Here is a 22872-nt window from a genome sequence, read left to right as displayed (position 1 = left end):
GTCACTTGGGGCAGAGGCTGAGTCAGTGAAAAGTGAATTCCCCAGTGTTCAAAGAGGCGGACAGCTTGAGGTCAAATTCCTCCATCCCTCCCCACTTCCCTGCCCCCTCAGGAATGCAATTGAAAGGAAAGGAGTCAGAAAGTGAGGAATAGGGGAGTGGAGGAAAAAGGGCCAAAATGGGCAGTTACTTCACCTGTAATCCTTTCAACGTTTCCTTCAGTCCTTCTATTTCTTTTCTTTTATTTCTGAAGCGAGTTGATATTGTCCCTTTAAAGCAAAAGTTGATGTTCAAGTATAAACATCATTCCCAAAAGGGAAAACTCTAAGACTTTAAGATCAAAGGCCTACTTTAAAGCATTATATTAACAGAATAAACATTCATTTGTACTTCAAATTTAATTTAATTTTTTTTTTTTTGCAGGGCAATGGGGGTTAAGTGACTTGCCCAGGGTCATGCAGCTAGTGTCAAGTGTCTGAGGCCAGATTTGAACTCAGGTACTCCTGAATCCAGTGCCGGTGCTTTATCCACTGTGCCACCTAGCCGCCCCCAAATTAATTTAATTTTAAAATATTTTTAAATTGGGGGGGGGGGGTTGCCATGAAAACTGAAAGCATTTGTGTAACTACAATTCATTTCATCACGGAAATATGCCTAGCCTAGAGTCAGTATAATGATTGTACAAAGAGGTACAACAGAAAGTAGTTCTAGGTATTGAGTGCCCACTACTCAAATGGACCTGTGATCTCATTGATATGGCTATTTTCCTCCAACAAAACTAATTGTAATACATTCATGCTGGCCCATCCTATGCAACTGTTTGTGTCCTCCCATCAATTCACCACAAAGGGTGCTCCATTCCCCATCTGAGGGGTCTTCCTTGCCTTTTCTTGATACTTGGAGGGCACCAGTGGAGTATGCAGAAGTTTTCCTTGGTTATCTTTCATTCTTGCCATGTGATAAACTCATCACGTACCTCTCTGTGGTCCTCTGGTTGAGTGTTATTTTTAATTCTTCTTACCCTAGAGTGTTCCATGGCACAGAGTCGTAATATTTCTGGCTTTTATGGGAGAAATTTATGGGTGGAAGAGCAGGAGGAAAGATAGGAATTGAGGTGATTTGGTCTGGTAAAGGCCAGAGATTGAATTGGGGAGAAGAATTTGGGGGGGAAATTGGTGAAAATTTGAAAGTAAAACATCAGATCCATATACCGGTCTAGGTTTTATTTCTGTCTTCTGAGAGAGAAGGTTGAAAGAGATAGAAAAAGAACAAGATTATGCAGGATTAAAGTGTAAAGACCTAAAGAGAAAGATTTTTAAAAAAAAGAAGGTAATTGGCAGTTGGCAAACTGGCAAAATGGACTGGTTGCTGTTATCATCCTTTGTTCTTGAAGAGGATCAATGACATCAAGAGGATGATCTCTCTCTCTCTCTCTCTCTCTCTCTCTCTCTCTCTCTGTGTGTGTGTGTGTGTGTGTGTGTGTGTAAATTCATGGTAACCTCATCAGCTCCCATCAGTTTATTTTGTTTTTGTTTTTTTGTTTTGTTTTGTTTTTTGGTGAGCCAGTTGAGGTTAAGTGACTTGCCCAGGGTCACACAGCTAGTAAGTGTCAAGTGTCTGAGGCCGGATTTGAACTCAGGTCCTCCTGAATCCACGGTCATTGCTCTATCCACTGCACCACCTAGCTGCTCCTCCCATCAGTTTAACTACCATCTCTATGTACATGATTCCTATATCTACATTTACAACCCTTGTCTCTTTCCCCACGTTTCAGTCTGATTCCCAAATGCCTATAGGACATTTAAACTTGATGTCCTAAAAACATCTTGAACTCAAAAAGTTTAAAACTGAATTCATTATTTTCCCCCCTAAGATCTCCCCTCATCCAAACTTTCCTATTTGTGTCAAAATTATTTTGTCACTTTTCCAGTGTCTCAAAAGTGTCCTATGCTCTTTGCTCTTCTTCACCCTATATGTCTAATCAGTTGCCAAATCTTCCTGATTCTACCTCCACAACATATCTCACATCTGACCCCTTCTCTCTACTCACATAGTTACTACTTTAGGTCAAGCCTTCATTATCTCTCACCTAAATCATTGCAACAGCTTTTTCATTGGCCTCTCTGCCTCAAGTGTCATTCTAATCCGACCTTTCCTAACACACTGCTGCCAAAGTTATTTTCCTTAAGTGCAGATTTGCCTGTGTGGCTCCCCTATTCAACCTACGGCAATGGCTTCCTAGTGCCTCTAGAATAAAATACAAACTCCTCTGTTTAGCTTTCAAAGCTCTCTACAACCTGGGCCCAACATTCCTTTTCAGCCACATTGGACATTACTCCCTCTTCCACATGCTGCAAACCAAACACATTAGCTTTTTCTCTATGCTTCGCTCATGACACCCCATCTCCTTGCCTCATGGCTTTGCATTGGCCTGGGATTCACTCCCCTTTTATCATTGCCTCATAAAGTGTCTCTCTTTCTTTAAGATGCAGCTCAAGTACCATCTTCTACATGCAGTCGTCCCTGATTCCTCCACCACTGCTATGGCCTCTTTCCAAACTTTATTGTGTATGACTACATTATATATATTTCTATTTATTTTGTGATGTTACTTGGCGTTCACCATGTCCAATGCCTATCGATTGCTTTTTCAAAGTAAGCACTTATAATATATAGGTATGAAGTTTTGTTCAGTCTGCAAATCTTTGACCTCTCTCATTTCTTATTCCTGGATCCATATTTTCTAACATTTTTTGCTGACTTTTCCTATCACTGTTTCATTAAAGTTATTAAATATCAAAGTACATTAGTTTAATATGGAGGATTTTATCAAGCTTTTTAACAGAATTTCTTTACAGTCTTATCCTTTGCAACAAATGCTGGTGCATAAGCTGCAATTTTTTTTCAGGGCAATGAGGGTTAAGTGACTTGCCCAGGGTCACATAACTAGTAAGTGTCAAGTGTCTGAGGCCAGATTTGAACTCAGGTCCTCCTGAATTGCAATTTGGTTTTGGTTTTTTTGGTTGAGGCAATTGGGGTTAAGTGACTTGCCCAGGGTCACACAGCTAGTAAGTGTCAAGTGTCTGAGGCCGGATTTGAACTCAGGTCCTCCTGAATCCAGGGCCGGTGCTCTATCCACTTCGCCACCTAGCTGCCCCACAATTTGTTTTTTTTGTTGTTGTTGGGTTTTTTTGTTTTTTTGTTTTTTTTTTTAGTGAGTCAATTGGGGTTAAGTGACTTGCCCAGGGTCACACAGCTAGTAAGTGTTAAGTGTCTGAGGCCGGATTTGAACTCAGGTACTCCTGACTCCAGGGCCGGTGCTCTATCCACTGCGCCACCTAGCTGCCCCACCCACAATTTGTTTTTAATAAATTATTAAATGCCTATTTTGTGCCAGACACTATGCTAAGTATTGGGGATGGAAAAACAAATATGAAGCAATCCCTGCCTTTAAGAAGTATACAATCTAGACAAGGGAGACAACATATATGTATGTACATATATACATGTATGTGTGTATATATGTTGTTATTTGGTTGTTTCAGTCATATCCAACACTTCATGACCCTTTGGGGGATTTTTTTTTTGCCAGATATTGGAATGGTTTGCCATTTCCTTCTCCAGCTCATTTTTTGGATGAGGAAATTGAGGGAAACAGAGTGAAGTGACTTTCCCAGGGTCACATAGTTCATAAGTGTCTGAGACTAGGGGCAGCTAGGTGGTACAGTGGATAGAGCACTGGCCCTGGAGTCAGGAGGACCTGAGTTCAAAGCCAGCCTCAGACACTTAACACTTACTAGCTGTGTGACCATGGACAAGTCACTTAACCTCAATTGCCTCACCAAAAAAAAAAAAAAAGTGCCTGAGGCCAGATTTGAACTCAAGAAAATGAGTCTTCCTAACTCCAGGACCAGCACTCCATCCACTCTCCCACCTCACTGCCCTTAAATGTATGTACATATTTTGTATCTAAAAAAAAGAAATAGGGGCAGCTAGGTGGCACAGTGGGTAAAACACCGGCCCTGTATTCAGGAGGACCTGAGTTCAAATCTGACCTCAGACACTTGACACTTACTTGCTGTGTGACCCTGGGTAAGTCATTTAACCCTCATTGTCCTGCAAAGGAAAAAAAGAAATAGGATAATTTTAGAGGAAAGATACTAACAGCCAGGGGATTAAGAAAGGCTTCATGTAGAAGGTAGTGATTGATCCACACCTAAAAAGAAACTAGATACTCTAAGAGATGGGAACAGCCAATGCAGAGGCATGGAAGTAGAAGATGGAATAAACAAAATGAGGAACAGCAATAAGGCCAGTTCGTCTGGACTGCAGTGTGTGTCAGGGAATGCAGTGTGCAATAAGGGTAGAAAGGTAGATTGGAGTCAGATTGTGAAGGGCTTTAAAAGCCAAGCAGAGAGGGGCAGCTAGGTGGCCCAGTGGATAAAGCATCAGCCCTAGATTCAGGAGGACCTGAATTCAAATCCGGCCTCAGACACTTGACACTTACTAGCTGTGTGACCCTGGGCAAGTCACTTAACCTCCATTGCCCTGCAAAAAAAAAAAAAAAAAAAAAAGCCAAGCAGAGGTGTTTATATTTAATCCTGGAGAAAATGGAGAGACACCTAACTTATTGAAAAGGCAAATGATATGGTCAGATAAACACTTTAGGAAAATAAGTTTGACAAAGGTAGGAAGCATAATTTGGAGAAGAGAGAGACTTGAGGTGGGGTGACTAATTAGGAGGCTAATACAATAATTCAGGTGATAAGTGATAAGGGCCTTAACCAGAGTGGTGGCTATGTGAATGGAGAGGAGAATTGGAAGAGATGGAGGTATAGAAATAGACATATGGCCTGAGTGAAGTAGCGTGTCAAAAATGATCCTGAGGGGGCAGCTAGGTGGCGCAGTAGATAGAGCACCGGCCCTGGAATCAGGAGTACCTGAGTTCAAATCCAGCCTCAGACACTTGACACTTACTAGCTGTGTGACCTTGGGCAAGTCACTTAACCCCAATTGCCTCACTAAAAAAATAAAAAAAATTTACAAAAAAAAAAAAAATGATCCTGAGGTTGTGAACCTGAGTAACCAGAATGATACTGGTGCCTTTGAAAGAAATAGGAAAGTTCAGAAGAGAGGTGGATTTGGAAGAATAAACAATGAGTTGGGTTTCAGACATGTTAAATCTGAGATGTACATGAGGCATCCAGCTTGGAAATTATTTTATAAATACTTATCATGAACACTGTTAATAGGAAAAAATGTTCAATGAAATTGTTTCTTTTTACCTTTGAAAACCCAATAAAGTCAATTCCTTTAACTGTCTCTCCAAGGAGACTCTGATCTATCCTTCCACTTACCTCCAACTTCTTTTGGTCTTCTGGTTTCATTTCTGATCAAAATCTCAATATGATTTTTTTCCTCCAATAGACTAGTGAAATTTGGCTTTCCAAGATCTCCTAGAAGTGGCTGGAGTTGAAGATTCTAAAGGCTAAACTAAACTAGGAAATAAGTGTGTGCATGCATTTTTTCAGAGTCATCAAGTATCCATACCTTTTTGCCCTTGGAGAGATTTCCAGTTAAGAGTTTGATTTGGCATAAAGGTAAAAAAGAGAGAGAAGCCAACATATAAATGCCATATTGAGTTTACCAGAGGCTAAAAGGACCTGTGTCACTGCCTTGGCAGATACAATGACAGAAGAGTGGAATGAGAACCGCAATTAGTCTGAGCACCCAAGTGGAATCCAAGTAACTGGGCCAGGACTGTGGTGAGGGACAGTAACCAAGTGGAAACCCAACGCAGTGAGGCGTGAACTGAAGTGGACGAGACTAGCAGTTGCCAGGAACACAGCTATCAATGAGATCAGGCCAAACTGCACACCGCCCTTTTCTTTCTTTCCTCTGTTTACTGAGTGCTTACTGAAGAAATCCACTTTGAGTTCCAAAACCGATCTAATCTTTTCCCTTTAGTCCCCCCACCCAGAACTGAGAGAAAAGATAGGGGAAAGAAAAACAACTAAAGCTCTAAAAAACCTGTAACTTGCTACCTGACAGCTTTTCATTTTACTGCTTGCTTGGGTATCTAGATTACCTGACGGGTTTAATAAATCCCAAGGACATTAAGAGCAAACTGTCGAATCTATCACTTAGGGAGCCATGATTGGGAAAGGGGGAAGAAGGAAGGAAGGAGCGACAAATCCATTGCACAGCTCAACAAGTAGAGAGGAGAGAGATTTTCCAATTCGTAGTTACTTTGGAGCATAGTCCAGACCATATCACTGGACCTTTACCAAACCTAGAAACCAGCTTCGTGGCAAAGGGGCTCCCCTAGAGCCAAAGGGGTCTGGAGAGAGGAGCAGATGATTCAGAGGAGGCCAAAGCACCATCTGGTGGCCAGGCCACACACTACAATCTCAGTACAGCCTGCTGCTAGCTCACCTGAGTGGCACAAAGCAGCAGCAGAAGCTAAGGCTGGACCAAACACTGCCACCAGCACCCTCCTATTCACCACCTAAACCCACTGTCACACAAGCTCTGTAAAATCTGGAGCACCAACAACTAAAGTTGTTAAGTGACATAAAAACGGTGATTCTTTGCACCCTCTGCCCCTTTTTCTGCCACCATTACTGTAGAAGCAGAGGGTGCTGCACAGCACTGAGGGCCACTTTTTACTTTTCTTTGTCTTATGGTTTGCTACAGTGAAAGAATCCATTACCAAGTAACCAGCCTATGGGTAATAAGCCTCTGCAAAGTCAGTTAGGCTGGTTCTCAGGAAGCCGACTCAATATGCTCCTGGGACTGTACTCAAAGCCTTCTGTGGAAATTTATTTTGATTTGGGGACCCTACCTTTAGGCTGAGATTAGAAAGCCTTAGGCCCTCAGGGTCTCTTCTGTGTGGGAGGTGCTGGTTCCCCTCCCCCTCTGCTTCAGCTGAGCCAAAAAGCCCCACAGGCTGTACAAGACGCCAGGTCAGACAGCTGGAGGGAAAAAGCCCCCAGCTCCCTCCTACCTGGTTCGCCATAAAATATTGTAAAAAAAAAACCTAATTATTATATCTAATCTAATCTTGAAAATTATATAATTGGATTTATGAAAAATTATAATTATATAAAAAATGATAAGTTTAGAAAAATTATAATTGGGCCATAAGTCCCATCTGGGTCACCATTCCAATGTGAAAATATTTTGACCTACTGGCCTAATTTGGGGGCTAATCTGACTGGAGGACTAATCTGGGGACTTTTGACTATTTGGCTATCTGACTGCTATTAACTTAGCATGGGCCATTTATAAAGTTCCACCACACTGCTCCACTCCCAAAATTGATAAGCAAAAGATTAAGAAGCTTCTTAACTAAATAATCAAAGCAGAGTTTATATATGAGATACTATTTAAAATTAAGAATACAGGGAAATAAATTGCACAACCTGACTGCATTTCCACTGTGTCTCTTTCCCACCTGCTGCCTTGGACCTTCTTTAATACAATAAGGGCCTTAGCCGCCTTTCGCCTCAGGGCACTCAGGCCCTTTATTCTAATTCTGAGCCCCTTTCACTTTGTAAATCCCCCTGCTTCTAACTTTCCTCTCCTTACTGCCACCGCTGAACCCCTGTGTTTCTCTCTCACTGACCTTCTGTCTGTCTGCTCCGTCAGTCTGCCCTTTGGCCTCTCTTTTCCCTGCTCCTAGTCCTTCTTGTCCTCTCCTGTGTCCTTGTAGCCCCATCTCTAGTCTGCCTCACTCCAACCTTTCTAATCTCGTCAGCAGCCCCTCAGTCCTCTTCTCCACCTCTCGTCTCCCCCTCTCTTGTCTGCCCCCCCCCAGGTCTATATACATCTTTCTTTTTTCCACTCAAATCTCGGGGCTTTCTGCGCCCCCACAGACCAAGCTAATCCGCCAGCCAGGGCTGCGGCTGGTGGGGGGGCGGGGATGCGCTCGAGCCTCTGTGCCCAGAGCCAGGCCTGGATGAGGCCAGGATCTCTTGGATAGCTCCGCTCAGGGCGGAGGGAGCTGGGGGCTTTTCCCCCCCAGCTGTCTGACCTGGCGTCTTGTACAGTCCACGGGGCTTTTTGGCTCAGCTGAAGCAGAGGTGATGGGGCACCAGCCCCTCCCACACAGAAGAGACCCTGAGGGCCTAAGGCTTTCTAATCTCAGCCCAAAGGTAGGGTCCCCAAATCAATATAATAATTTTTTTACACTTCCTAGGGCGATGGTGCCATCACCCGGCAATGCCTTTGAGAACCCAGAGTGACCTCAACACAACCATATGGCAGAGGACTAGGACTTTGTGGAGAGGACCCATACAAACGCATTTCTAGTAAGGCATATGAAACAAATTCCTGAGAGTCACCAAGATAAGAGAGGGTTTTCATGCTGAAAGTCACGAGCTCTCTAAATTCTAAATCTCGAGTGGATGTTCTCTACTATAATCAACAACTGTTTGATAGCTTGTGAATTACTCGTTTTGCATATTTTAGCCATGGAAAAGAATTACTCCTAGATGAGCAGCCTCCATCCAACTAGGCCATGTCCTCCCCCTTCTATTTGGTATGTATTCTTAAGAAGGTTAACATTAAAATTAGTTTATGTAAGTCTCCCGTATTTAGAAAGATAAATCTTTTTTTTTTTTTTTTTTGCAGGGCAATGAGGGTTAAGTGACTTGCCCAGGGTCACACAGCTAGTAAGTGTCAAGTGTCTGAGGCCGGATTTGAACTCAGGTCCTCCTGAATCCAGGGCCAGTGCTTTACCACTGCGCTATCTAGCTGCTCCCGAAAGATAAATCTTATGGAGGAAGTAATTACAGAGTACAACCAATAGTAAATTTAGAACATTTTTAGATTTCTCTGCTATTGTTTGATAGCTAACTCTCAATTACATTATAAATTATTAATAAGAATGAATATAAATACCTTTTCTTCTTCCATGGCACACATCCTTGTTTGCAACTTGGTAAACAGTGAAAAAAAGTTAAAAATACAAAATAGCAACATATCAATTGGATATTATGTTCTTTTTTTTGATATTATGTTCTAATCAAGAAAATAAGTGTACACTTCTATTACCATGCATATTATATCCATAAAATCATAGAATTTTCTAATGGAAAGGCCCTTTAGTTAACTCTGGTCTAACGGTCTTATTTTATAAATGAGAAAATGTATTCCCAGAGAGATGAAATGGAGATAAAAAGGGAAAGGCTTGGAAAATAAAGGTGGGGTTTTTCTTAAGTACCCTTTTCCTACCAGTGGTCTGAGAGACAAAGGTCCAGATTCAAGTTTCAACCCTGACACTAACCAGCTGTGTGATCTGGCTCCTTAGCCCACCTGGGCCCTGCAGATCTGAAATCCTTTGGTTCTGTGATTTTCCTAGCAGGACTCTTTTCTGCTCTCCAGTCCCCAGATTCTTTATGTTGCTTTCTGGCAACCCAAAGTCTCTATTGCATTCCAACCAGCTTTCCTCCAAGCTGGTCATCCTCCCAAAATAGCACAACCTCCAAAAGAACCTCAGATTCTCTTGGTTAGATTGGCCTCAGTTGGGAATAGGGAAGATATGGGGATAAAGGAATTCACACAAAGGGTATAATTAATATGCTTAACCCTGAGGGCATAAAAGCAATGGCAATTTAAAAGAGAAACTTGGTAAAAATCTAAATAAATCTCTAGTTGGTAAACTATTGGGGGGGAGATGTTTTTAAATAAGAGATCCTTCCAAGTATCCCTACCTAACTCCCAAAATTCTTCCCAATTAGATATTTTATATATATATATATATATACATATATATATATAAATGTATATACAGCATTACAGGTGTGTGTATATATATTGTATATGTCTCCATATCCATTTTACACACATATTATACAGATGTATGTATATATGGGAAAAGGACATGGATATATAGAAACATATATATGGAGTGTCTTTGTTATAGGTGGAGAGAGGGATAAAGGGAAGAGAAAGAGAATGCATAAGTTTGGGAAAAAACCTGCAAGAGGCACCCTCTTTTCTCCAGGGTACACTATCTTAATCCTATGTGTTTAGTCATTTTTCAGTCATGTCCAACTTTTCATGAACCCATTTAAGGTTTTCTTGGCAAAGATGCCAGAGTGGTTTGCCATTTCCTTCTCCATTTTACAGATGAGGAAACTGAGGCAAACAGGGTTAAGTGACTTGCCCAGGGTCACACAGCTGGTAAGTATCTGAGGCCACACTTGAACTCAGAAAGATAAGTCTTCCTGTCTCTAGCCCAGCACTATCCGCTGTGCCACCTAAGCCTGTGTAGAAGCACTATAGAAACAGTTAAGGTATAGAAGGTAGTTTCAAGAAGTCACAGAAGTGAGAACTCTGGAATTCCAAATAACTAAAGGCTATAGTCATTCAATTCAGTAAAATTGTTTTCTTAACAATTGACAATTCTTTCTTATTAGTAGCTGCTCAATTGAGAGCCCACTTTGAAATAATCACCTCCACTGAACCTTAACATCACCATCACCTCATTAACCCCCCACCCCAACTTCTCAACACTCTGGAAATTCTGGTAGTTTTCCATTTTATGCCTTTGTACAGGGGAAATGTGGGAAGAATTAATTGCCAGAACCCCTAGGGTGAAAAGGAGACATTTTCAAACAAATTATTTAAATCATTCAAGACAGAAGAGTACTTGTCCTAGGTATTTTAAAGGATGATTTCATGATACCTCTGTTAAATTCATTCTGTTCTGGAACTCTTATTGTCAATTTCAACCTATTACAGCTACCTAAAACTTCACCACTGAGATTTATACCCATTTCCTTTTCCTCTGTCTTTAGGGAAGATGCAGGCTATCTAGTGAATAAGTACTTCTTAAACGGGTCAAGATTAAGTTTTAAAAGTAAAGGGATTTTTTTTTCTATCTTTATGGAATTACCTGTTTTTTAAAAAGTGCCATAGCTTCTTTATGCTGCTTTGTTAATGTTTCTTTTTGATGTTGAAGATTCTCCTGTTTTTAAATTGAGACATTTTTTTAAAATCTCAAAAGAATTAGCTATTATTTTATTAAGTTTCATCATGTTTGAAATTTAAAGAAAAGTTAAACATTTCAACTATCATTTCCTTCTCTTGCAAAAATTAACTTTATTTTATAATTAGCAGTGTCTAGCACACAGTAAGCTCTTTAAAATGCTTGGTGACCATATCAGGTTTTGGATCTATTGATTCTTCTGAAATCAACACAAATTATTTTTAGTATCACTTTCTTCCATTTTACAACATGTGTCATCATTCTGGCTTAGAAAATTTGGACATAGCTCCCTCCAAAGCTTCCTTCGGGAAAAGAGCTATTAATTAATGGTCACTTAAGGGAATAATTTAATTATTTAAGTATACTACATTTTGGAGATTCCCATAAAGTAGCTTTGAGACAAGGTTCACAAAATGAACTTACAAGTTGATGTTGTAATGTTTGGATGCATTTGTTGCACTAGCTAATAAATATAAGTTGAATATCACTTATACCTAAATAAATAAATTTAATAAATGTACTATCTGACCTTTGGTTTCTTAATTTTTTTAAGCAAAATTTCAGGTTCTTTCAAAAGTTATTTCAGCTGAATGTACCAAAGATATAGGTGCTTCTTTTAGAGTAAGCAATTATTTTACTATGGTGTACTTAAAAAGAGTTTTGGAGTCAGAAAGTTTTGGTTTAAAATCTGACTCTGCTACTTACTAACTACATAGAATTAAGGAAGTCACTGTGGGCCTCTCTGGGCCTCAGTTTCCACTATCTAAAATGTGGTGGGGGGGCCAGCTAGGTGGCACAGTGGGTAAAGCACTGACCCTGGATTCAGGAGGACCTGAATTCAAACACAGTCTCAGACACTTGACACTTACTAGCTGTGTGACCCTGGACAAGTCACTTAACCCCAATTGCCTCACCAAAAATATAGATAATGAGGGAGGGGTTGGCATGCTTTATTATTAGTTCTTTGGAATCATGGTTAGTCACTGAGTTGATCAGAGTTCTTAAGTCTTTCAAAGTTACTTGTTTTTACAATGTCATTATTACAGTATAAATTGTTTTCCTGGTTTTCTTTACTTCACTCTGCATCATAATGTTCATACAATTCTTCCCAAGTTTATCTGAAACCATCCCTTTTTTCCCTTCTTACAGTACAAACAGAACAGACATAATGGACTAAATGTGCAATGAGACATTTTTGGATGTGCCCAATGTAGGAATTTGTTTTGCTTGATTATAAACATTTGTTACAAGAGTTTCGTTTTTCTTATAGTTTTTGGAGGGTGGGGGAAGGAGGTGGATAGTTGCCAGGTAGTGCATAACAGAGCAAACATTTGAACAAAAGTCCTCTTACTCCAAATCCAATGTTCTTTTCCCTGCACTGTGTTGTGTTTGACCTATTGCATGGCGCTCATGTCCCTACACGTCCAGTCAATCAGTCAACAAGCATTTATCGGTTGTTTACTACGCGTCAGGCACTGTGCTAAGTACCAAAGATACAAAGAAAGGAAAAAAACTTATCTACCTTCAAGTAGCTTATACTCTAATGAAGGGAAAAACATGCAAATAACAATTATATGGACAAGATATACAAAGTAAACAGAAAGTAATCTCGGAGGGAAAGCACTAGCAACTGGGGAAGGGGAGGTGGGGAAGGAGGGAAGGCCTCCTGCAGAAGGTGGGAATGGAGCTGAGTTTAGAAGGCAGGGAAGCTGGGAAACAGAGGTAAGCAGGGAGAATAAATTAGCCACGGAGAATAGCCAGTACAAAGGTGTGGAAGTGGGTGAGGGAGGGTCATGGATGAGGAACAGCAAGTAAGCCAGTGGAGTTGAATCACAGAGTACATGGAAGACTCTAAAGGTAGACAGGGGGCATGTTGTGAAGGGATTTAAAAGACAAACAGAAGATTGGATATTTGACCTTGGAGGTAAGAGGGAGCCACTAGAATGTACAGAGTTGGGGTTGATATAGTCACACTTGCGTATTAGGAAAAGAGAGATTTAAGGCATGGGGTGAGGAGAGCCTGATTTGGGTGGTGACTGTGTGAGCAAGGAGAGAAGAGGGCATAGACAAGAGATGTTGTGAGGACAGAGACAAGACTCGGCAAGTGGCCCAGTGGAATGAGTCTGAGGAAGAAGTCTGGAGGAAGAGCCAGGAAAGGAGAGTGAGGAGGTCTAGTCAGACAGGGAGCAGGAGAAACAAGAGAAATCAGCGTAATGAAAATCTCAACCACTAGTCTTAGCAGTTCAAAGATCATTAGTGATTTTGGAGAGAGTAATTTGGTTGAATGATGAAAAGTTAAGGCAGACTGCAGAGGATTTAAAATGGAGCCTAAGTGGAGACCCCAGCATAGATGAGTTTTTCATGGAGTTTAGGGGGAAGAAGAAAAGAGCTGCATAACAGTGGCTAGAAGGAATGGTAGGATCAATCACATAAAGGTTTTTAGGCATGTTTTTAGGCAACAGGAAAGGACTAAGTAGATAGGGAGAGATTAAAGATTATCAAAAGAGTAGAGATGACAGAGGGGGCAATCTGCTGGAGATGGGAAGGGATGGGATGAAAGATACAGGTAACTGTGTTTGCCTTGGCAAGAAGAAGGTCCACCTCTTCATGAATAACAAGGGTAAAGGAGGATGTAGTGGAGGAAGATGTCTGAGTGAAAAGAGATGAGGAAGAGGGAGGAAGAAAGGGCTCTGATTTCTGTGTGGAGAGCATTAAATGTAAACCAGAGGGGCAGCTAGGTGGTGCAGTGGATAGAGCACTGGCCCTGGAGTCAGGAGGACCTGAGTTCAAATCCACCCTCAGACACTTAACACTTACTAGCTGTGTGACCCTGGGCAAGTCACTTAACCCCAATTGCCTCACCCCCCCAAAAAAATATGTAAACCAGAATGCTGATGAGAGGTACAAAATGAAATCTAGCTTTAGGACTTATAATGAGTAAGAATAATCCATTTTATAAAGGAGGAGTTATCAGTATCAAAATGATACGGTTAGACCATGTACTTAGTTGGAAAAGGAGGGAGTCTGGGTACCCACAAAGTAGAAGTTTCCCTAGAGCATCAAAAGAGAAAATATATTGATGTGAGAGAACATGAATATTTAATTAGAAAATATAAAAATAATTTTTCTAGATTAAAAAAACACATATCTTGGCTGTCAAAAATGAGACAGAGTACCCTCTAATGATGAAGCAGACACATGGTCCTTGTGTCTAGAGAGACTTATGGAATGAATGCTTATAATTTAATCTCTACAACATCATCAACAGTTTAAATGTATAGTGTTTTATAATATACAAAATATTGATTTCATATTATTTTATTTGATCCTTGAAGCAACCTTGTGAGGTAAAGGAGGACATGTATTGTTTATTTTATAAATAAGATGAGTAATGTTCAGGAGTTAAAATAATTTACTTATGGTTAACAAGCTAGTTAGTGGTAGAGTCAGGGCTTGAACAACATCTACTCCCACTCTACCACAAATGGCCTCAAGGAAAACATGGTGTAGTGCAGTTCATAGAAACATATCAGCATAAATTTAGAACTAGAAGGGAACTATGAATCTAATCCTCTCATTTTACAGTTGAGGAAACTGAGGCTCAGAAAGGTCAAGTGACTCACCTAAAGTCACACAAGGAATAAATGTCAGCAACAGGAATAGAACCCAGAACCACGACTGTTTCCGATGTCGTAGCCTTATTTCTTTAAAGTAAAACCTAATCATTTCCAGACCCTAAAACTGAGAGCTTAGGCTAATTTTCACACTTAAACTAAATATAACTATGTTTGTAAGTTTGGGGTAAAAATTTACTTTTAGGTTTTTGTCAGTTAAAATCTGAGAATTTAGGGAAGACAGCTATAAGATTTTTATGTTCATGATACAATTCTTAATACATTTTCAAATTTAAAACTCCAAATTCTTAATAAACATTGGGTTTCATCTGAAATTTAGGTCTAAGAATTCAAATTTGATAGAAAAATACCCACCTTTTGCCACTGAAGTTCTTGTTTTTCTACAATTATCTTCCTAATCTGCTCTTCATACTGAATTTCTGCTTCCTAGTTTTAAAAAATGAAAAAAGTTACCTACTAATTGAAATCCAAAAAGCATGTGAATGATCACTAATAATAAGAGAGATGCAAATCAAAACAATTCTGAGATTTCGAATGCTACCAGCAAATTGGCAAAGCTAAGAAAAGATTTGAATAGTCAGTGTTAGAGGGGTTTTGGTTTTGTACTTCTTGTGCCAAACTGTTAATTCTCCTTTGAAGTCACTCCTCTACAGCTCCTATTTCTTTTCCAATTCTTTCCTCTACCACTCTCATTTAATTTATAATGCCATTTTAAACTATTTTTTTTTAACTCTTGCATTATTTCTTCTAAGAATTCTCATTGATCTTTGGGCAACCTTTGTTCTTCTTTGTCTTTGCTTTTGGTATTTTGGGTTTGTATCTTGGGCATCTTTGGCCTCACAAAAGCTCTTTTTCTTTATTTTTGTTTAGTTATTCTTTTAGCAATCTGCTTGGGTAGCCCAGCATTGCTGGCCTGGCTGATGCCTCTTTTGAGGCAGAGTTTGTGATCCCTGCCCCTCTGGAAAGTTCCTGCTGTACTGGTCTCCTGGGCAAAGGGCTCCCCAACCTGCTCTGGATGATCATATAGTAAGGGATCTGAACACCTGGTCTTATCCCAGTACATGACCAAAGCATAGTATGCTGTAAGTTCAGAGTTCTGGCACTGAGTCCTGACTCCTGGTCTCTCTGGGAGACCAGCTGTTAGCTTGGGTGCAGGCCCAAGTCTACGATCAGCTCTAGGCATCCCTGCTCTGCAGTTCTAGCTCAGAGTTCTGAGAGCTCAGTCAGCTGAGTCTATGCATATTCCTGGCCTCTTTGGGCCCAGGGTTGAATCAGTGATCAGCTCTGGGCATCCCTAAGCTGATTTTATATAAATATAATGGAATGTTACTGTGCTATAAGAAATGACAAATTTGATGAGAAGCATGGAAAAACTTATATGAACGTATGCAAAATAAAGTAGTAGAGCCAACGCTGACCATAGAAAAAAATAACAACCACAAACTAGGTGAAAATGAATTTTGCAAAATTACAAAGAACAAGTTTGACCAAAAAAAAAAAAAAAAGAGGAGAAGACACCTCCCTCCACTCCTTTGCAGACATGCAGAGTCCATGGGTGTGGAACGCTGTATATAATTTCAGATTTTTTTATGCATTGATCAGTTTTATTGAATTTTTTCTCTTATTCCTTCTTCTCTTTTCTTTAAAAAAATTTATAAGGGATAATTTCGGAAAAGAAGGGTACAGGAGGATATATACACAATGTTAAAAACAAAATATATAAATAAAATTTGTTTTTAAAACAAATGAATGGGGCAGCTAGATGGCGCAGTGGATAGAGCACCGGCCCTGGAGTAAGGAGTACCTGAGTTCAAATCCAGCCTCAGACACTTAACACTTACTAGCTGTGTGACCCTGGGCAAGTCACTTAACCCCAATTGCCTCACTAAAAAAAAAAAAAAACAAATGAACATTAAATGAGTATAATGATAATAGCTCATATTTATATGACATGTTCTGGTTTACAAAGAATTTTCCTAACAACCTATGAAGTAGGTAGAGTAAATATTCCCAATTTTTAGAAGAGGAAAACGAGTTTCAGAGAAGTTAAGTAACTATCAAAGGTGAGAAAAATCCCTGTTTTCTAATTCATTCAGATTTTAATAGGTTTCTTTTGCCTGTTGACAATACAGGAGCAAGTCAATTTTAAAATAATTCAAATTTTAGAACAAAATCTCTTTACCCCTGAAAATAAATGAGGGAGGATAAGAAAGCCAAACCATAAAAGGAGTAATACTCTCAGTTCCATATATAGAACAAACAATAGAAAATTACTATATAATGTGGGGTAAACTAAAAAAATGCTGTTGTCTAACTCTCCAGAATGGACAGGGATAGGGGCATAATCATGATTAAATTACTTTTGTTTTTGTTTTTGTGGGTTTTTTTGTTTTGTTTTTGCAGGGAAATGAAGGTTAAGTGACTTGCCCAGGGTCACACAGCTAGTAAGTATCAAGTGTCTGAGGCTGGATTTGAACTCAGGTCCTCCTGACTCCAGGGCCGGTGCTCTATCCACTGCGCCACCTAGCTGCCCCAATTAAATTACTTTTAATGAATGTAATTTTGTTTGTTCCAAAAGCAGAACATGAATCTAGGTCATCTAAACTCCAAAACCATCTCACAATACAATATGCCACATTACCTTTTTTGTCATTGTTATTTATGCAATAATAGCCTATTAATCATAAACATAGTTTCTGAGTCATGAACCCCAAGGAGGATGAAAGATAGAAAGGACCAATATGTGCCATAATATTTGTATTAACACTTTTTATATTAGTAAAGCAATGGAAGCAAGTGTTAATACAAATATTATGGCACATATTGGACCTTTCTATCTTTCATCCTCCTTGGAGTTCATGTCCAGGGGAATGAACAGTTTAGGAATTTTATTCTCCTCATTTCAAACTGTTTTTGAAAATAGTTGAACCAATTTGCAATCCTAGGAATTTCTTCATTCAGCAAATGCTTTATATCTTTGCTAAACTGACACGAATTACAAGTAAGAGAAACAATAATTTAGAATAGAAACTCTGTGGTACAGTCCATGGAGGAGAAAAGTATAAGATGATGAGCAGTATTGTCTTAAAAGACAACAAGAAATGCTCGAGGAAAAACAAGTTTGCAGAGACTTTGGCACAGACTCAATTAAACCAAATCATCTCAGGAGCATTTAAAGATGAACCTGGAAATCAACAAACAGGGAAAAAAAGGAAAACATCTGTCAAGATTTTGATAACTATTTCTTTGGTCAACAACAGTGGAACTGCAGCATTTGGGTTGTAACATCATATTACCTTTAGTGATGTGTGAAGAAAATACAAGTAGCTAAACTAGACTGATTATACATTGAAAATGAAATGCAATTTTGAGAGCACTGAGGGATCAATTCTCAAGATACATGAAATAAAATAGACTACCAAGTTACTGAAAAAAAAACACAGATGTTATTACTATGGAGAAACTGCAGTTAAAAAGACATCAATAAATACTAACCAACACACTTACTTTTTCATACCTACAAACCTTCCACACATACTTAGGAATCATTGATGACAATATGAGATGGGAACAGACATGGTTTTGCAGACAATATCCTGCAATAGTCCAGACCCTTGTAATCATACAATGGACAGAAATGTTCATAGATTCATTGAAGCACTGAAGTATCTTCCTTTGCTATGCCTTAGTACCTTAACAGTCTATGCAATTTTTTTTTTTAGTGAGGCAATTGGGGTTAAGTGACTTGCCCAGGGTCACACAGCTAGTAAGTATTAATCGTCTGAGGCCAGATTTGAACTCAGGTACTCCTGACTCCAGGGTCGGTGCTCTATCCACTGCTCCACCTAGCTGCCCCCAGTCTATGCAATTTTTTTTTTTTTAGTGAGGCAATTGGGGTCAAGTGACTTGCCCAGGGTCACACAGCTAGTAAGTATTAAGTGTCTGAGGCCGGATTTGAACTCAGGTATTCCTGACTCCAGGGCCGGTGCTCTATCCACTGCGCCACCTAGCTGCCCCTATGCAATTTTAAAGAATGTTACGATGTATATATTAGGCTGCTAGGTGGCACAGTGAATAAAGTGGACAGTTTAGAATCTGGAAGGCTTGAGTTCAAATCCTGATTTAGATACTTTCTAGTTGTATGACTCTGGGCAAGTCACTTGACCTCTTTCAGCCTCAGTTTTCTCATCTAAAAAATGGAAATAATAAATAGCACCTAAGGCATAGGATTATTGTGAGGATCAAATGAGATCACATATAAAAAGCACTTTGGGGGGCAGCTAGGTGGCACAGTGGATAGAGCACCAACCCTGGAGTCAGGAGTACCTGAGTTCAATTCCGGCCTCAGACACTTGACACTTACTAGCTGTGTGACCCTGGGCAAGTCACTTAACCCCCATTGCCCCGCCAAAATAAATAAATAAATAAATAAATGAATGAATAAATAAATAAAAAGCACTTTGCAAACTTTAAAGTGCTACATAAATGTTAGGTATTATTATAAACAAACATTATTTTCTAAAAATCTGACTTTCTAAAGACATAAGAAATCAGACAATCATTATGGAAAGGTAGAGTAAAATGAAGTTTAAAGATGGACAGAATACTATAGAGGAACAGGATTTAGAATCCAAATACCATACCTTGGTTTAAGTCCAAAATTCTACTACTTGGTATCTATGCAACCCTGGGCAAGTTAGACATTCATCAAACATTTATTAAATGCATACTTTGTGCCAGCCAATCAATTAATCAATCAGCAAGTATTTAATGAGCACTAATATGTTCCAGGCACTGTGTTAGGCACTGAGGATACAAGTATAAAGAATGAAGCAATCCCTATTCATATCAGTTTCTATTCTAATGGAGAAGACAAGAAGTGCATATAAAATGCATGTAGTCTGTCAGTCATCTAGTATTTATTAAGTGCTGACTAGGTACCATATTACTGTGCTAAATACTGGAAATACAAAGATTTTTTAAAAACAGTCTCTACCCTAAAGGAGCTCATAGTCTAATGGGGGAGACAACATACAACCATGTACAACCAAGGCACATATAGGATAAATTGCAGGTAGTCACTGAGGGAAGGCACTAAGATTAAGGACAGGGAAAGACTTCTTACAGCAGGAAAGACGTTCGCTGAGACTTGAAGGAAGCCATGGAAGCTGGGAGGAGGAAATGAGGTTGAAGAGTGTCCCGGGCATAGAGGACAGCCAGCAGAAACACTCAGAGTTGGGAAATGGAGTGTTTTGTGTAAAAAACAGCAAGACTGGCAATGCCACTAGATTGTAGAGTCCAATATGTAGCACATACATATCTGCAGATATGCAGCATAGATATAGATATACAGCATTTACAGAAATATGTAACATACACACATATAAAGATATACAACATAAATATAAAGTTAAATACTTGTATAAATACATATGTATATACATTTGTATATATGTATTCATACATACATATCATTAAGTACAGGACAGTTTGGGAAGGAGAATACCAGCCATGGAGGGGTGGGGGTGGGTGAAAGACTTCATGAATCTTAATGAAAGAGAGACACTCTATGAGGCAGAGGTAAAAAGAGAGTGACCTCCAGGCATCTGAGATGGCCAATGTGAAGCCATTAAGAAAGGAGATGGGTTGTTTTGAGTGGGGCAAAGAGAGACGGCCAGCTTGGCCAGCTGTGGCATGTGGGAGAGAGAGTAATGTCAAATATGGCTGAAAAGGGAGGTTGGGCCCAGGTTTTGTAGGAAAAAAACTAAATACAGGCATTTATATTTTATTCTAGAGGCACTAGGAAGACACTAGAGTTGGTTGAGAAGGGGAGCCTCATGGGCAGATCTGCACTTCAGGAAAATGGCTTTGGTAGCAGTGTGTAGGATGGTTTGTAGTACAGCAAGAATTGAGGTAGAGAGGCCAATGAGGAAGCTGTTGCAATAATTGAGTTGAGAGATGTTGAGGACTTGACCACTCACCTGTGTGAGTGGATAGAAGGGGTCAGATGATGTTCAGGTAAGAGATGTTGTGAAGCTAGAAACAGCAAGATTTGGCAACCGATTGGACATATGGGGTGAGGAAGAGTGAAGAGTGCTCCAGATAATACCGATATTAAGAACTGGAGACACTGGAAAGATGACAAAATCATTTTGACACAAGTAGGGAAATTTGGGTGAGGAAAGGATTTAGGGGTGAAGACAATGAGTTCCGTTTTAGATAGTTCCAGGACTACCCATTTGAAATATTCAATAGGCATTTGGTGACATGGGACTGGAACTTGGAGAAAGAGACTAGGGTTGGTTATGTTTCAGTTCAAATGTTTTAACTAAAACAATTAGTTTATATTATACCTGGTTACTAAGTGTCTATTTCACTAAAGTGATTAACCATTAACTAATTAGGGAAGTCAATAGCCAATTTGTGCATGTATACAAAGTCTTAATGTTCATTTGTTTTAAACAACTTTAAAATAGGGCTTCTCAGCTACATTATATCTATTATGGAACAAAAAGTCTGCTACAGACAAAAAAAGATTAATTAAATAACAACTTCAGCCTTGGGAGAAGGAGACTCCCTCTACTATAGTTTTCCCTGAGCCTCAGTTATCTACAAAAAGGGAGGACCCCAGGAATACACAGTATTGTTCTTGGCAACTTTGTTCCTCTGACCTTATTAATAACACCAGTGAAAGGAAAGAGCAGAGGCCCACAAGCAGCTCATAGACAAGGACCTATCTGTCTATAGCCTTTAGAAAGAGTGGCTTCCTGCCCAAAGTATGCTGACTCCTAGAGGCTGACACCTCCCCTGCTTCCCACCTTTATCCATCAGTCAACAAATAAATCTGTCAAAAACGTTTATTGAGTGCCTACCATATTTAATGTGCTGTGATAGATACTGTGGCTTCCAAGGTCCCTTCTAGCTCTAAATCTATGGTCCTGTAAGACATGATGCCTTCCCTCAATAGACTTATGACCAATTGGGAAGATATGTTGGGAAAATGTTTTAAGTCCGACGGAAGAACGAAAATAACAAAGTTTCCAGGCTGAAGCAAATAGGTTTATTGAGAGAGAGTTAGTCCCCCAACAAAGCCAATAGGGTTTTAGCCTCCCAATAAATCCAGTCATCCAGGCATTGGGCCTGAAAGACCCAGAATTAGAAAATCCATGGGTTTATATACCCTTCCAAAGTTACACTTGTACAGTATTGTATCATTAGTTGTGCTTCTAAAATTAAAACATATTCTTAGGAAATATGAGGAACTACCTAAATGACCATAAATGTCAGCATTATGACAATAGGGTGGGTCATTGTCAGGCCACTGGTCAGTAGCGTGAACTCTTTATAGAAAAGTATGTCACTTGTGATTATTAAAATATAGCATTGCTGACTACTAGATCTTGTGATATTACCTAATGCTTGACATTGGAAAATTAGGAAATATGAGAAAAGACTTAACCTTTTGACCTTATGCAATCTAAATATAATAATATCTAAATATAATAAATCACAATTTTTAGTTAATATATTGATTATTATCTTAATCCAATTACTTATAACTATGGTAAATCTCTTATAACTAAGGGATGGGGAAAAATCTCACTCATAGATAAGATATGTCACACACTGCCTCAAATTAACATTTTATAAGTGCCAAATAAATAATACAGACAATAAGTGCTATAGGAGGAGGCACTAGATAAGGGAGAAATGACTGTGGACTAGGGTATTTAGAGAAGACTTGGGAGCTACAACTTAAGCAGTGAATAGAGCACTGGCCCTGGATTCAGAAGGACCTGAGTTCAAATCCAACTTCAGACATTTGACACTTATTAGCTATGTGACCCTGGACTAGTCACTTAACCCTGATTGCCTCAAATGTCTGGAGCCATTTCCAGTTGTCCTGATGTAAATCTTGCCATTGGACCAACAAGGCTCTGGAGGAAAGAATAAGACTGATGACTTTGCACACCCCTCCCTCACATTCAATTCACTGTAAGTCATGATATCAGCTCCTGATGTCATGGTCCTCTTTGAGAATGAAGGACAAACAACAACAACAAAGGGTAAGTGTGATTCTGATAGTCAGAGTTAGAGAACAGCCCTTCCAATATTTACACTAGAACGGTGGCAAAAGGCTAAATGAATGGTTAGCATAGCTGACATTTTGGTACTTTCTTAGCTCCTGTTGGCACCCTTTCCTCCTCCAAATACCAAACACAGTATCATAGATCTACAGTAGG

At 39.5% G+C, this 22872-nt stretch overlaps 1 protein-coding gene across 1 annotated transcript in view; it reads right to left on the bottom strand.

Moving 5' to 3' along the window:
* Positions 1-22872, bottom strand: part of CCDC73 (coiled-coil domain containing 73) — a 117226-nt gene that overhangs the window by 69209 nt on the left and 25145 nt on the right. The window contains 5 exon segments of the mRNA XM_043972204.1: positions 194-237; positions 240-267; positions 8903-8938; positions 10902-10973; positions 14984-15055. Of these exon segments, the coding sequence (XP_043828139.1) occupies positions 194-237; positions 240-267; positions 8903-8938; positions 10902-10973; positions 14984-15055 (252 nt within the window).

This window comes from Dromiciops gliroides, chromosome 6 (assembly GCF_019393635.1).
Source record: "Dromiciops gliroides isolate mDroGli1 chromosome 6, mDroGli1.pri, whole genome shotgun sequence".
NCBI lineage: Eukaryota > Metazoa > Chordata > Mammalia > Microbiotheria > Microbiotheriidae > Dromiciops > Dromiciops gliroides.
Note: the sequence above shows the minus strand (reverse complement) of the source record. Positions and strands in the feature narration are given on the sequence as shown.